The sequence below is a fragment of the Emys orbicularis genome, chromosome 3 (genome assembly GCF_028017835.1).
Source record: "Emys orbicularis isolate rEmyOrb1 chromosome 3, rEmyOrb1.hap1, whole genome shotgun sequence".
Taxonomy (NCBI): Eukaryota; Metazoa; Chordata; order Testudines; family Emydidae; genus Emys; species Emys orbicularis.
Genome location: NC_088685.1, coordinates 76,050,163 through 76,065,123, shown reverse-complemented (window position 1 = coordinate 76,065,123; position 14,961 = coordinate 76,050,163). Strand labels below are relative to the sequence as shown.

The 14,961-nt window shown below is 38.4% G+C and overlaps 1 protein-coding gene across 1 annotated transcript in view; it reads right to left on the bottom strand.

The window, feature by feature from the left end:
• Positions 1-1,066: 1,066 nt before the first annotated feature.
• UFL1 (UFM1 specific ligase 1) overlaps positions 1,067-14,961 on the bottom strand; it is a 48,314-nt gene continuing 34,419 nt past the window's right edge. Inside the window, exons 11-19 of the mRNA XM_065401240.1 lie at positions 14,047-14,167; positions 11,401-11,523; positions 8,699-8,819; positions 7,815-7,981; positions 6,546-6,676; positions 6,298-6,378; positions 3,342-3,427; positions 2,682-2,862; positions 1,067-1,282 (exon numbers count right to left, since the gene is read on the bottom strand). Of these exons, the coding sequence (XP_065257312.1) occupies positions 1,067-1,282; positions 2,682-2,862; positions 3,342-3,427; positions 6,298-6,378; positions 6,546-6,676; positions 7,815-7,981; positions 8,699-8,819; positions 11,401-11,523; positions 14,047-14,167 (1,227 nt within the window). The remainder of the gene's footprint in view (positions 1,283-2,681; positions 2,863-3,341; positions 3,428-6,297; positions 6,379-6,545; positions 6,677-7,814; positions 7,982-8,698; positions 8,820-11,400; positions 11,524-14,046; positions 14,168-14,961) is intronic.

Sequence of the window (14,961 nt, the reverse complement as noted above, 5' to 3'; positions counted from 1 at the left end):
GATATCCAAAATGGTTAACATTTTCAGAATTTCTTTTAAGAAACATACTGTAAAGTGAACAAAATTCTGAACCAAACTCTCTCAAATAAAAATGGCATATATAATGGATGTTTGCCTCTTAAGAAACCTCTCTAGGAATCGTATCTGAAACTGTGTTGTAATAAGAGTGCCCGTCAGTTAAATGAACAAGCTAACTTGTATGCTAATTACAGAAGTCCCCCACCTCACTCCCTCAAAAAAAACCAAACAAAAACCCAATTAGGTCACTTGCAGTTTTATGACAAATCATTAGCTAAGGGACATGAAATGAAAAATAATAGTGTGTGCAAAATTCACTGGAATTCATTGAAAAAAATTCTAGAAATCCATCCTTAATTCAGCACCATAACCTCTTTGGTTAATAACCTTATTTGAACTGATCAGATATTTTTACTATTTTGTGCAGGTGTGCCTGACCACTTTATTATTAACCTCTGCACTGCTTAATATGCACTCCTGAAAAAGTTCCAATTCATGAGATCAAAAAAAGTAAAGATGACCTCTCATTCCATGCTATTACATACCTATAACCTTAATTTTAAAATGTAGCTGTGGAATCCAGAGAAACGTTTACATTTTGATAATTACTAAACAGGTAAAAAAAAAAAAAAAAGGGGCGGAGGGGGAATTCACATCTGAAAAGCAAATTATAAACTTATGGATACATGTATAAGAATTCTTAACCATTTGAAAGAGTAAATATTTCCTGAAATACTACATAAAAGGCTCCATCTTAGAATTTTAATTACATAGCCAATTTACGTGTTGCTATTAATGTCTTATGTAACAATGCATGCATATAAAATATATATATATATATATATATATATATTTTAATTTTAAAAGAATGTAAATCAAAATTCAGATCCACCACTGCCTGTTATCCTTCAGGCTTCAATTCTATATGCAAAATTTCGGAAGCCAAGACTATCTCAACCATTCTTCACTACGCCAACACAGTGAACTTCTTTCTCCTTTCAGAAAAAAATATTCTGACTGTTTGCTGGATTTAAATTTAATTAGACCTTCACTCCTCTGTTACAGAAGATTTTCTGGGTCTGAGAACAAGATCTTTGAGAGAGGCGGTGATTTCTTGCAGTTCTTTTCGAATAGTGTCTGGACATTCTTTCTCCCCTAGGTTATCATCCACTGTGCCATCATCCCCTTGTCCAATCTTATAATTCTGACTCATCAACTGTTTCACCACTAATCCCTGATATTTGACCAGAAGAGAATGTTGATCCTGGGGGGGAGGGGGGGGGGGGAGAATGAAAGAAATGGGTTAAGGTTATTTAAAGGAGCACAGCTGACTTTGTGAGATTAAAGTCAGCAAATATTTTTCCATCAAGACATTTTACAATCTAAATTGTCACATGAATATTTTAAGGCATATCAAAAATAAAATGTCTGTAGTAATGAACAGGCATCTACACTACAGAAACAGCATGCTTAGCCACTGGAGGAGGGAGTGCTATGCCCTGATTAACAGCAGTTTGAAGCACATTTTGGGGTGCACCTTGAATTTTCTTTAAAATTGAATTGAAATAAATCAGGATTTATTCTCACTTCACTGGGGAGAGGTATGAGGACCTGTTCAATGGTCCACCCTTGGAAGGTGAATCCAATAAAGTTGCAGATACCTGTAGACCAGGGGTGGGCAAACTATGGCCCGGGGGCCGCATCGGCTCTTCAGATGTTTTCATCTGGCCCTCAAACTTCTGCCGGGGAGCAGGGTCGGGGGCTTGCTCCGTGCGGCTCCCAGAAACAGTGGCACATCCCCCCTCTAGTTCCTACGTGTAGGGGCTGCCAGGGGCCCCACACGTTGCCCCCGCCCCAAGTATCTCCCCCGCAGCTCTCACTGGCCCGCCAACGGAGCAAATGGGAGCTGCAGGGGTGACGGCTGCGGATGGGGCAGCGTGCAGAGCTGCTTGGCTGTGCCTCTGCATAGGGGCCAGAGGGGGGGACATGCTGCTGCTTCTGGGAGGTGCTTGAGGTAAGCACCGCCCGGAGCCTGCACTCAGACCCCCTTCTGTGCCCCAACCCTGCCCTGACCCCCTCCCGCCCTCCGAACCCTTCAGTCCCACCCTCCTGCACCCCAGAGCCTGCACCCCCCCACCAAAGCCCTCACCCCCTTCCGCACCCAACCCCCGGTTTCATGAGCATTCTTGGCCCACCATACAATTTCCATACCCAGATGTGGCCCTTGTGCCAAAAAGTTTGCCCACCCCTGCTGTAGACTCTGGTGAACATTTATGTTGTTGATCCCATGGAACCACTCCATCAACGACTCAGTGAAATGACAACCTTTAAACTACAATCAAGGGTTGGAAATCGAGACAACTCATAGCTCTGAATCATTCTCACAGATCACTGTAATTTACAGATGACATGTGACAGATGAAGCCACATGGAAGTGCTAGAGTGCTAATGCCAACAAACAGACTGAGACAGATAAAATAGAGAGACGTTTTATATTCTATACCTATAGATATTTTATATCTATATATTTATATGTTTTATATTCTATGCCTATAGATTCTATACCTTGATATTCTATACCTAGAACTATTCAGTGCTGGACAGTCCCATGTTTTCCTTAAAACATTCAGACACTACAGGATGCTATTTCATAAGCAGAATACCTCTGGGATCTTAGTAGTTAGGAAAGAAATGATTTGTGGTACGCATCTTCCTGGTGCATGAAGCATGCACTGTGTTGAAAACTGAAACAACAGGATCGATGTCAGGTGTAAAACAAGAGCTGGATCTTCTGTGACTTTCAGTTGTTCAATCAGAGCCTGTCTATGCTGAAACAGAATTTGCCTAAGAAAACAAAAAGTGCATAGAGAAAACATTTTTTTCTATTTTGTTCTTTATCAGGTTGGAATTTATAATACGTATTTAGATTTGATGGATATTAACTTTTTTCCTCCCAACAGACTGATTCTTAATATTAATGGGTGGCATTTTCAAAAGTGCCATCCTGAGCTTTTGAAAAATGCCATCCTGAACTTTTAAAATGACATCTCTGTAAAAAATGATATAAAGCAGCCATCTCCACTATCAGAAAAATTAGCTTCAAACTTGGTACGCTATCTGCAAATTAAATATCTGATGTTTGGAAAGATGCCTAAACTTTGTCTAAAACAGAAGACCCCCGAATTTATCTCCCCCTCCACCCTTTATCTACCTACATGTTCCACTGCTACCAAGTTAATTATCTAAAATGTGTGCAGAAATAGTGCTATATTTCCCACATTGCACAATTCTTTAAGGTAATAAATATAATTTTAAAAAGTTACCTTTCCTTCTTTTTGTCCCCTTTTTTCACCATAATATCACAAGCATCTGCTGAAGAATCAAGGTACAAAAGAAAGTCTTCTAAACTCTATAAAAAAAATTAGACCATAGACACTTAATTTGTGCTAGTGGCTAAAAAACCTAGTTTACAGCACATCGTTTTTCCCTGTTCAAAATGATGGCATTCAGATCATAGAGATGTAAAATAATAAACAAACAATGTAAGATGGGGGAAAGGATTCTGTTTAAAATAAAACATCACTAAACCTTTAAAAGTTTATATATTTAAATAGTAAAGGATATAAAATTAAGTAACTGAATGCAATCCATTTCTAATGCTAATACATTTTGGAAAAAAGTATACAATGTATCGTCTTCTAGAAGGTATCGCAATATTACCGTATATACTTGTTCATTAGCCCATTTGTTTATAAGCTGACCCCCAAGATGGTTAGGTAAAAATAGCAAAAACTGTATGACCCTTTCATAAGCCGACCCTATGTTTCAGGGGGTGGCAAACTTTGGCTCCTGGCCCATTAAGGTAAGTCTCTAGTGGGCCTGGACGTTTTGTTTACCTGGAGCGTTCAGAGGCACGGAGCCCCTCAGCTCCCAGTGTCCGCGGTTTGCCGTTCACAGCCAATGGCAGCTGCGGGGCCACTTCCCTGCCTGTGAATGCTCCAGGTAAACAAAATGTCCCGACCTGCCAGCGGCTTACCCTCATGGGCCGGGAGCCAAAGTTTGCCAACCCCTGCTACATTTTAAAAGCTGGCATCACAAAAAACACTCAAAATTTTGCTAGAATTATTTTAATGTAATTAACAAAAAATCTGTTATAATAATAAATGAACAAATATGTATTCACCTTCAAAATTACAGTCAATATTTAAAATCAGTAAATGGATATTTAAAACAAGTAACTTAGAACAATGAGACTTTAAAAAGTCTTAAAATCCTTCAAAGTCTGAATCAGTCTCTGATTCACCAAACAGTTCATTAAACTCGGCTTCAGTCACAGCTGCACCTGCATTGTTATCGTAGATGTCGGCAGTGTCGTCTTCAGACTCAGATTCCTTCTCATCATCAGCTTCTGTTGTGTCATCATCAAATATGGCATCATCTTCTGACCCGTCGAGTGCATTGCTGAAACAGCATTTTCTAAATGATTTTTCTATCATTTCCGAGGGAATGGACACCCTTGATCCACTGGGTGACCAGATTGATTTCAGGCTTCATAAGATTCCCGCCTTTTGTCAACTTTGCCATGCCTGAGCACATCCATTCAGACCACATTTTGCGTAGCCTGTCTTTAAAGGGTTTGTTCAGGCAGACATCAAGCAGTTGCAGAACTGAAGTTAAGCCTCCAGGTATTACAGTCAAAGTAGTTTTCTTATTATTGGCCACATTTTTCACCTCATCCGTCTTGTGTGTCCTGATCATGTCCCAAACGAGAATAGCAGGTTTCTTGAAAAGTGCTCCTGGTCTCTTATTCCACACTTTTTCTAGCCATTCAATAGTCCCACTTTCATCCATCCATCCATCCCTTTTCGTGTAGACGTACGATGACACCAGCAGGAAATTTCATGTTTTTAGGCAAGGTTTTTCTTTTAAAAGTAACAACAGGAGGGAGCTTTGATCCATTTGCCAAACACGATAACCTTGTTCATTTTAAATACTAGTATGAAAATAGTTTATTATTATTATTGTAGTTATAGATTTTGTAGGACTTTATATAGGCATGTCACCTGCTTTATCACTGTCAAATTATTATTATTCTTTGTTTATTTCAAAGCAGACCTGTAGATTGGCATGTCTGTGGGGATAACAGGCTATTTCAATTTTATTAGTGATTCCATCGATTCTGCACGTTATATTTTCATATTGGCTCGAGAGTTATGAGGTCCAATGGTAGAAATGCATGACGAGATCAAATTACACAGTAGCGGACTGACACCAGTGCTATAGTACTATCGTTCACTGTATTTTTCTGATTGGCTTGTAAGGCATAGCATTTTGTGAAATGCATGGGTCAAATATCATGCAGATCTGCAGCACTGCTCTTTTAGTGTTCCTTTCAAGCCAATCTAGTCCACTAAACAAAGCCTTTGCAACTTTAAAAGGCTGCAGTATTGACATCACTAAAAGAGTTGGCAAACTCTGGCTCCCGGGCGTCAGGGTAAGCCGCCGGCGGGTCGGGACGTTTTGTTTACCTGGAGCGTCTGCAGACATGGAGCCCCACAGCTCCCTGCGGCCGTGGTTCACCGTTCCCAGCCAATGGGAGCTTGGGAAGTGGCGCCACTTCCCGCAGCTCTCATTGGCTGGGAATGGCGAACCACGCCACAGGGAGCTGAGGAGTTCCATGCCTGCAGACGCTCCAGGTAAACAAAACGACAATGTATTAGATATTCAATTCAATGATTCCATAGAGTTTAAAATCATCAAATTTATAAGCCTACCCCCGTTCTTTGATGCGTCACCTTTTTTTACCAAAAATATTCGGCTTATGAATGAGTATACACGGTATCTACTTTTCTTAAGAAAAATATGATAAGCCTTTTTTGTACATTAGGCAGTAACTGGTTCTTTCCAGTTTTGTTTTACAGCTGCTATAGTCCACAATTTAATGATTATGATGGCTAAATGCCTACAGAGGTGAGGGCTCAAGAATTTTAGGGGGAGGATACATGAAATATCAAGTGTTCTAAATAAAGTTTAAGAAACTGCATTTTAATCTCTACTGCCAACATCCTAAATTGAGATTACCCCCAAGCCCCTTAAAAATGTTTATGGGATGAAGATTGACTTATTCTTACTGATTTACAAGAATTTGGATTGAGGATATTTGTATGCAGCCTTCACAGCAACAGTAATCACCTATCCGAATCTTTAACTTAGCTGGCTATTAACATTACATTAGTATAATGGATAATCTGAACTCTGGAAGTTTTTGGAGCAATTTACCTTGCCATTCAGAGAAGTATGTAGCTTAGTTAAAGGACCTCTGGTCTCTTCGGGTAATTTACCTAAAATCTTTTTCCTGACCTGTTGGGAAAAAAACATAATATTGTTTTACACATAAATTTCAGGCTTATCTTCATGTCAGTACTTTATAACTGAAAAGCTGTTGCAAATAGTTAGGAAAGAACATTAATATTGTGATTATTAAAAGGAAACTGCCTTAAAGAGGAATAAAAGTGGTATCTACATACCTCACTTGTAATGGCAGTACAATCTTCTGATGCTATCATTAAATCGGTAGCAAGGAAGTTGAAAATAAGATTTGTGATGTCTGTACAAACTGTCTTCAGCATGTGTTTGGCAAGATTAGTTTGTGTCTCATCTGTAAGATATAATTTCTGTAAGTAAAAGCAGAGTAAGAAAGTAACTTATTATGTTGTCTAATCCACCCACATGACAGTTCAGATTTCCCTACAGCGGTGGCTCCCATGTGGTGGGCTAAGGACTACTGGTGGTCCACAGAAAGGTAGCTGGACATGTAGTGCAAGCTCTTCTTGTTTCCAGCTGCTTCTATAGGGGTCCAAAGTTCCTCACTGCAAGCAAGAGCCTGGAGGCCTGAAAATGCAACTGTAACGGAGCAGCTGATACTACTAGGGGATGCAGCTACATAAGGAGGAGAAGAAACTGGTGCCTAAGGACAGCTCCTGAACCACAAATAAGACTGGAGCTGCCAGCCACCGCAAGAGAGAGAAATATCCTGGAGAGCAGGAGAAAAGGGACTAAAGCAGCAGGGTTCCAGGAACTAGGCAAAGAGGCAGCACCTTCAGGGAACTAAACAGACAGTGCAGGAAGGAGGTGCACAGAAACATGCAGGATGAAGAGGAACAGATTCTAGGGGTAAATGTAATGAAAGGCAAAAAGAGACCGTATGATTAATATATGTCAAAAAGGCAGACAACTTACTGCTTTAGAGACAGTTAGAAATATTTCATTTTTCCTCTAATGCTACTTTTCACATGTAAACAAGAACTGTAGTTGCCACAGTGATGCTATGCAAGTGTGAATGGCAGGGGAGACCCTCTACATTAAGATGTTGTCCATAATGTGAAGAAATTTGAGAAGCCTTGACTACAGTATATTGCCTAGTGATTTGTCCATCCATGTTTTAAGTGATTCAAGTGATGAGGGTTCTACTACTTCAGTTAGGAGACTATTCCATAATCAAACAAATGTCATCAGGATACTTTTCCTCATATTCAGCATAATTTCCCTGTTCTTAGTTTCATCCTAAACTTCCCACAGATACATTTTACACCCTTACAGTACCACTGTAATTCCTCTCCCTCCTTGGAATTTACATCATTTAAATAAAACTAGCTTTAGCTAAAACAGACTCTTCTCAATGACAGCATAGTTTGCATCCTTAATATTTTGTCGCTCTTTTCTTAATATATTCAAATGTCATCACCTTTCTAGTACTGAGGTGTTCATATTTTTTTTTAAGGAAATATTTGTTGTACCTGTAAAATGCTTTGTTCCCTTTTCAAATAATCGGATATTATTGTACAAGTTTGAAACCTCTTCCTGCAAATCCTTGATGGTCCGCCTCCTGCTAGCTCCAGATGAAGAAGAGGTTGAAGACACGAATACTGAACGTACCACTTCCTGGTAGCTCTTTGTTAGGGACCTCAGAACAGGAAAAAAAAAAGGAAGATCTTAAAACTATTAAAAAAAAAGTAGGGTTTATCCAAATACATTCATTATTAATGACAAGGTTGTTACACTCCTGTTCCAGATGTACATTCCAGAATGCGATAAAAGTGTATCTAAAAATAATAGTGCATAAGTGATGATAGATTATTAAAATGTATGCATATGTATTTCTGGTACTTTTGGCAGCACAATTTGTTATGATATAGTTAAGTCCTTGTCAATGTTTTCAATTTCACAGGCCTATAAAACTTGTCCCTAAATCCAAACAAGAGGGGGGGGGAAAGCGTATAAGATGTCCAGTGAGGATGCTATTTATATACTGTTCCAAATGGTCACTGAACTGATGTCAGATCAGACAGTTAAGATGCACTTAAAATGGTGTGGGTTTTTCTAAGGTCACTCTCACAGTACAGAATATGCTGGCTGGCAGATGACGTAATACAAACTGCCAGCCATACAGAAGCAGCATTTCCTAGAATGTCGTATCAACACAGATTTCTGATATGCCAGGAGGTTTGCAATATTAGACTGAGCCACATCAAGTAGCAAGCACTACAATTCTGACTTCTCTCTCTCTCTCAATCTCAGGGAAAAAAAAGTACTATTCTTCTAGTCAAAGCAAGCAGGAGGAGATTCATTTCGAATGAATCATTAAACACCCAATTTTACCAAGATGAATTAGTGCACTTACCGTATTAAATGTTTGGCAAGTTCTGTAATAAGCTCTTCAGGGCAGTCCTCTATATGGCTCCTTAAAACATCTTGAATCTCTTCCCGTGACATGAAAGGAATCTCCAGATGCTTATTCCTACCTGTAATGACCACGAGCAACATTTGAATGGCAGAACATTGAGATGATTTTAGTTAAAGCTACCCATGTGGCACAGGACATTGCAATGTCAGGTAGCTCTAACCCCTAACATGAAATGGATTAGCAGTGAATGTTAAGCCACCGATGCAGTTACAGCTCTCTCACAAATAAAAAGTCTGATATTTCTGTTCAGATGACTTGAAAACTTCTACTGTATATTTCACAAATTATCCACAAAAGGTAAAAATGTCAGTTTTAGATTTTTCTCACATTTGATACTTGGTGCCGAGATTTTTTTTTTTTTAAAATAGCATTCAAAAGCAAGACATAAAAAGACAGAGCACCCTTTATGCCAGGTTATCACCTACATTTCAAAACACAATGAATGAGTACAAGAAGCATTAGGGAGGGAACAGGGGGTTATAGCAATACAATCACACGGATACTCAGCTTATGCTTAAAAATATTTTGGTGGTTTTGTATTTTTCTTTTTTTTAAAACTTAGCATGACATTTATTATGGACACTGCAGAAGAAATGAGTTTTCAGGGGATTAAAAGGAGTGCAAGATAATGACATGGAGAAGCAGAGTAGGAAAGGGATAATGCTGCACCTTACACATGAAAAGAGAGATGCAGACCTGCTTGAAGAAGAAACAGATAAATGAGGCATCAAGAATGGCAACACTGACAGAATAGTGGGGTAGAGGTGATGAAACAATAAAAGACAAGGTTGAATGAACAGGAAGAGGTGGAGCTGTTTATTTAAGGACTTGGAAGTGAGGAAATGGTTAAATTTGAATTTAGTCAAGCTAGTTGAGCATCAGAAACAGAGCTCAGTAGATAAAATTTTGCCAAACAGCACTCACCAAATGCTATTAAACTCAGCACATTACAACATATTAATATTTGCAATGATTGATTTTAAACTAAACTATGGAGGCTTATACCTAAAAAAACCCACCTTGCTAGTATTTCACCTAGTAGATGAGCAGTCTGAAGAATTATCGCACTATGGCAGGAGTGGCCAAACTTACTGGCCCTCCGAGCCACATACGACAATCTTCAGAAGTTCGAGAGCCGGAGCACACCTGCCAGGAGTTGGGGTTCGGGGCTTCTGCCCCACTCCTGCTGAAGCCCCGAGCCCTGGCAGGTGCGGCCTGCAGGGCTGATGCCCCGAGACCCTCCTCCCTGCTGGACAGAAGTTGCTAAATCACCACCCCACTGTAAGGCAGAGGTCCTGAGCTTCTCCCGCTGCCCCCTCTCCCCCAGTCAGGTAGGTGGAGAAGGGGGGGGGGGGTGCGCGCACGGAGGCGGCTTGCGAGCCACACTTTAATGGTAAAAGAGCCACATGTGGCTCGTGAGCCACAGTTTGGCCACCTCTGCACTATGGCCTGGTCTACATTTAAAAATGATCTAGCTATGTCACTCAGGGCTATGAAAATTTCACAGCCTGAGGTCCGTATTTAGGTCGATCTAACCCCCTGTGTAGACGCAGCTAAGTTGAGGGAAAAATTCTTCCATTAACCTATTGTCTCTTGGAGAGGTGGATTAACTATATTGATAGAACAGGGAAGCGGCAGCCAGCACATCCCTCGGCCCGTGCTGCTTCCCGCAGCCCCCATTGGCCTGGAGCGGCGAACTGCGGCCAATGGGAGCCACGATTGGCCGAACCTGCAGATGCGGCAGGTAAACAAACCGGCCCGGCCCGCCAGGGTGCTTACCCTGGCGGGCCACGGGCCAAAGGTTGCCGATCCCTGTGATAGAAAAAACCCTTTTGCTGATGAAGAGGTGTCTACAGTATGGTGCTGTAGCGGCTCAGATACAGAAGCATTCTAGCAGCTATAGTATAAACATACCCTATATGAACTACTCAAATCTATTGAAAGAGCTTTTAGTTACTGTTAGGGATTCAAGAGACTTATACAACCAGAATTAGCAGGCTTAACCATAAAACTTCTGAGAGACTGTTTTCATTCTTATTTCAATTATAACAGTCACCTTTAAAAAGCTAGAATTTACCAACGTTTATAGCACAGCAAGTTTCCCCCTTCATTTAGAAAAGAACAGAAGTGTTGTAACTGTGCTCATTTTTCAATAGCAACCACTACAGGTCACTGAATCAAAGTTAAAACTTTTGGCTGGAGGTTTTCCATTTCAAGGGAAAAAAGATCAGTTATTTCTAGTCATCACTAGGATTTCCTCATTTAAGCTAGTTAAACCTTGGAACTAGATAAGAATTGCTGGGTTTATCATACATTATTCAGCAAATATTTAAAGACTAAGTATGATCTGCATCTTGAAATCAAGGTTATTTTCTATATTTTCTGAATTTAGTAAAAATTCTGCTCTAATTCCCTTTACTTTGATTTCTTTAAGAATTGCTTACAATGCTCACTATGAATGCATATCACAATACCACAATTTATATTGAGATACATTTTCATTTATACAATGTAACCTAATCAGCACACTAGTATCTTTTGATATTTTATCTGGGTAGATAGCTATAATGGGGAGAAACACAGAAAGACTTACAAAAGCAGAAGATAAAGTAGATACTGGCTAAAACAAAATTACAAACTTGTGCTACTTGCTTGTGATTCCTCATCACTCTCCGCATCCTTTCTTCCTTTCTTCTTGGTTTTCTTAATCCTGAACTCTCTGGCATTTCCACCACCACTTCCTCTCACACTTCCACTGCCCTCTGGTGGCAAATTATGTGTTTAGTACATAGAGAAGCATTATCCCTTAATGTGATGTTTTTCATAGTTATGGTAACAAATGAGGCTGAACTATCTGTTAAAGATACTAGTGAAATAATCTTATCAACCTATCATGAATGGAACCTACATTACATATTGCAGATTAGTGACAGTTTGATATTTAAATAAAGAACATGAAAACAAAGAAACATTCTGATTCACAACTTTTATTAGTTGTCACTTCATTACTAAAATAAACTGAACTTTATAAAAATGTGACTACTCCTTATATCAAATTATATACATCATGTAAACATTAGTAAAATAACTGTTCCCGACAGACAACAAAACCAGATACCATTGCTCAAAACACAAGACAAGTAACCTGATGGCTGAAAATAAGATTTTTATTAATGCAGGTCAGCGCTGATGAACAATTGAACTACTGAACAAAATTTTTGCAGTTGTATTTAACATGTCATTAACGTGAATACTCTACATTACAGGACAGAATCCTGCACTATAAGCATTTACCCAATTGCTGATAGCATCTCAGTTTTCAGTATGTTCCTTTTCCACTGTGTAAGTTCTTCTGCCCTTGTTTCTGCTTCTTTCATTTGCAAAATTTTACACTCTGTAATAATTGCATTCCATACAAGAAATAACTTTGAAGTTTTAGGCCTTTTTTTACATTCTCAAGTGGCTAAACAATGGATTAATTCTACTATTGCTTAAGAAAAACATACAAAGGCAGTATTCAAATGCTTGTACCGTACAATTTGCTGGCTATGTATTTAATATGAATTCCCAAGCCCTGCTGCTCAGTCATTTCCTGGGACCATAATAGCGATAGCTGTGATACTTAAGTTGTAGGTTAGGAACAACTAATATTTGGGTAAGCCCTGGCAGCCTGTAACTTCTTAGGGAAAAAAAACAGGTTTTTTGTAGGTTTATTTGAACTGTGACTGAATTAAATTGAGCAGGAATTGGTTGTTTAATTAACAGTACAATAAGCAGAAATGATAAAAAGCTATTTTAAAAGAAGCTCTTTAATGATTTGCATCCTATCTTTCATATTGTGGGTCAGCACACAAAACAAGTTGCTTATATTGTTGACATGTGCAACCAAGATCTGATCTGTGGAGAGCACAAACAAGACAGCATACAGGCTGTAATTTACAGACAACAGAGTGAACGGGTTGTAAATCCAATGAAAGCCTGGTTAGAGGAACTATAATACTGCAGGTTTTTCAGCCCCCCCCCCCTCTTTTTTTTTTTTTTTTTTTTAAAAGAATGGACTTGTGAAAAAACCACCATTACTGTTATTTTATTGTCTGTTTTCAATTTCGATGCAAAGACACACCATGGATATATTTTAGACTTTCATACATATAAAACTGTCCACCATTAAGAGTATCTAAACAGGTGATAAGTGGTATCTGTCATTATTTCCAGTATATGTAATAATGTTATCTGGAACCCGTGGTGATGTGTGTCATCTTGATGCATGCTACATAATGGCCAAAAAGAAAACACCACATCACTAAAGCAGATTTGCCAGGGTGCAAGATATATTACGTATGTATGCACGTGACTATATTTATACACACACAAACACACACACACACACACACACACACACACACAGTTTATGCTTATGAAGAGTAAGACACCAGCAAGGCTGGAAGTCATTCTATTTATGACAGTTCTATTAAAGTTCAAACTCCTCTTTAACAACTATGCCCTAGAAAAATCTGCTGTCTCTTGTGGTGAGAATAAGTTTGGTTTCCATGCCAACTCAGTCCTGGTCTCTTCAGAGTAGAAACTAATGTTCTATTTAAAGATATGGTTATACTGTATATCCAATTAAGCTAGATATATCAGTGTTTTGATTCTGTAGCATGTAATAGGACACAACACTGAGGGACTGAAACAAATTTCTGAATCACCCTATTAAAGTCTTTAAGACTAATTGCATTATGTTTAGCCTGATTAAAGTTCTTCAGTGATTACTGAAAACTGTAAAGGTTCAGAAGGATTTTATATATATTTACATTCTGGAGCAAACTGAGAACTATTGTAAGAAATGTTATTGCTAAATGGAGCTATGCATACTTGGACCCAGTATGAATTTGGCTCAGAACATAGTAAAAAAAAAAAAAAAAACACAACCTTGTGAACCTTCAAATAATTATGATCTGGCAGCATAATAGAGAGGAGGTTACCAAGTTGTGCTTGGAGAGGACTCTGACTTTAAAACTCACTGCAACTTCATCTGAAAGGGTCTGGATTTGATGAGTTTTGGAGTACCCTGCAAAGCCCATCAATTTCCCCTGCCACTTGGAAAGTAGGACGAAAGAGGAGGATGGTGAGTGGGGGTGGGGATTTTTCATTGCTTGCTTTTTGCCTAACTATTGTCAGCTAGGAGGTTAGGTGAAACCGGTGGGAGTACTTTTATAAATAAGTATGGCCAAGGGCAGACATGTGCTCTTTTATATAAATAAAAATAATTCCGAGTACCTTACCTGTTGCTTTCTTTCTTCTTTCATCCTTCCTGTCTTTTTTGTTAGCAGATGAATTTTCTAAAATAGAAGCCTCTTTCAGGTCCTCTTCGGTGACTAAATTAACAGGGTTATTTTTCATTTCCTGGAATGAAGATAATTCATTTAATATCAAAATATAAATGCAGAATGTGACTAATAAAGCACCATTCATGCAGTCTAGACATTTTAAAACATATTGTCTTAAACACAGAATGTGTTCTACATACACCACAGGAAAAAGATACTTATTTTCCTCCTCCAAACCCAACAACCTGTCCTGCAAGCTTAATGTGACAAAGGTAGTCAATGAATAACAGAACTGTAAAATAAATCCAGTAAAAAGTTACATTAATTTTACAGTAATGTATTCAATCAAGAAACTTAAAGACAGTCAATAAATAAATTGAAAAATCAGTCAATAAATAGCATGGGCAAATACAACAAGTTTTTCATAAAGTAAAACTTTTTATTAAACAAACTGGAGTGCTGAAATAACACGGCAAAAATTCACTTAAAATTAGGGCTGTCGATTAATTTCAGTTAACTCATACAATTATCTAAAAAAATTAATCACAATTAATCGCACTGTTAAACAATATAATACCAATTGAAATTTATTAATTAATTTGGATGTTTTTCGACATTTTCAAATATATTGATTTCAATTACAATACAGAATATCAAGTGTAAGTGTTCACTTTATATTATTTTTGACTACAAATATTTGCACTGTAAAATGATAAACAAAAGAAATAGTATTTTTCAATTCACCCACACAAGTACTGTACTACAATTTCTTTATCATGAAAGTGCAACTTACAAATATAGTATTTTTTGTTACATAACTACACTCAAAAACAAAATAATGTAAAACTTTAGAGCCTACAATTCCACTTA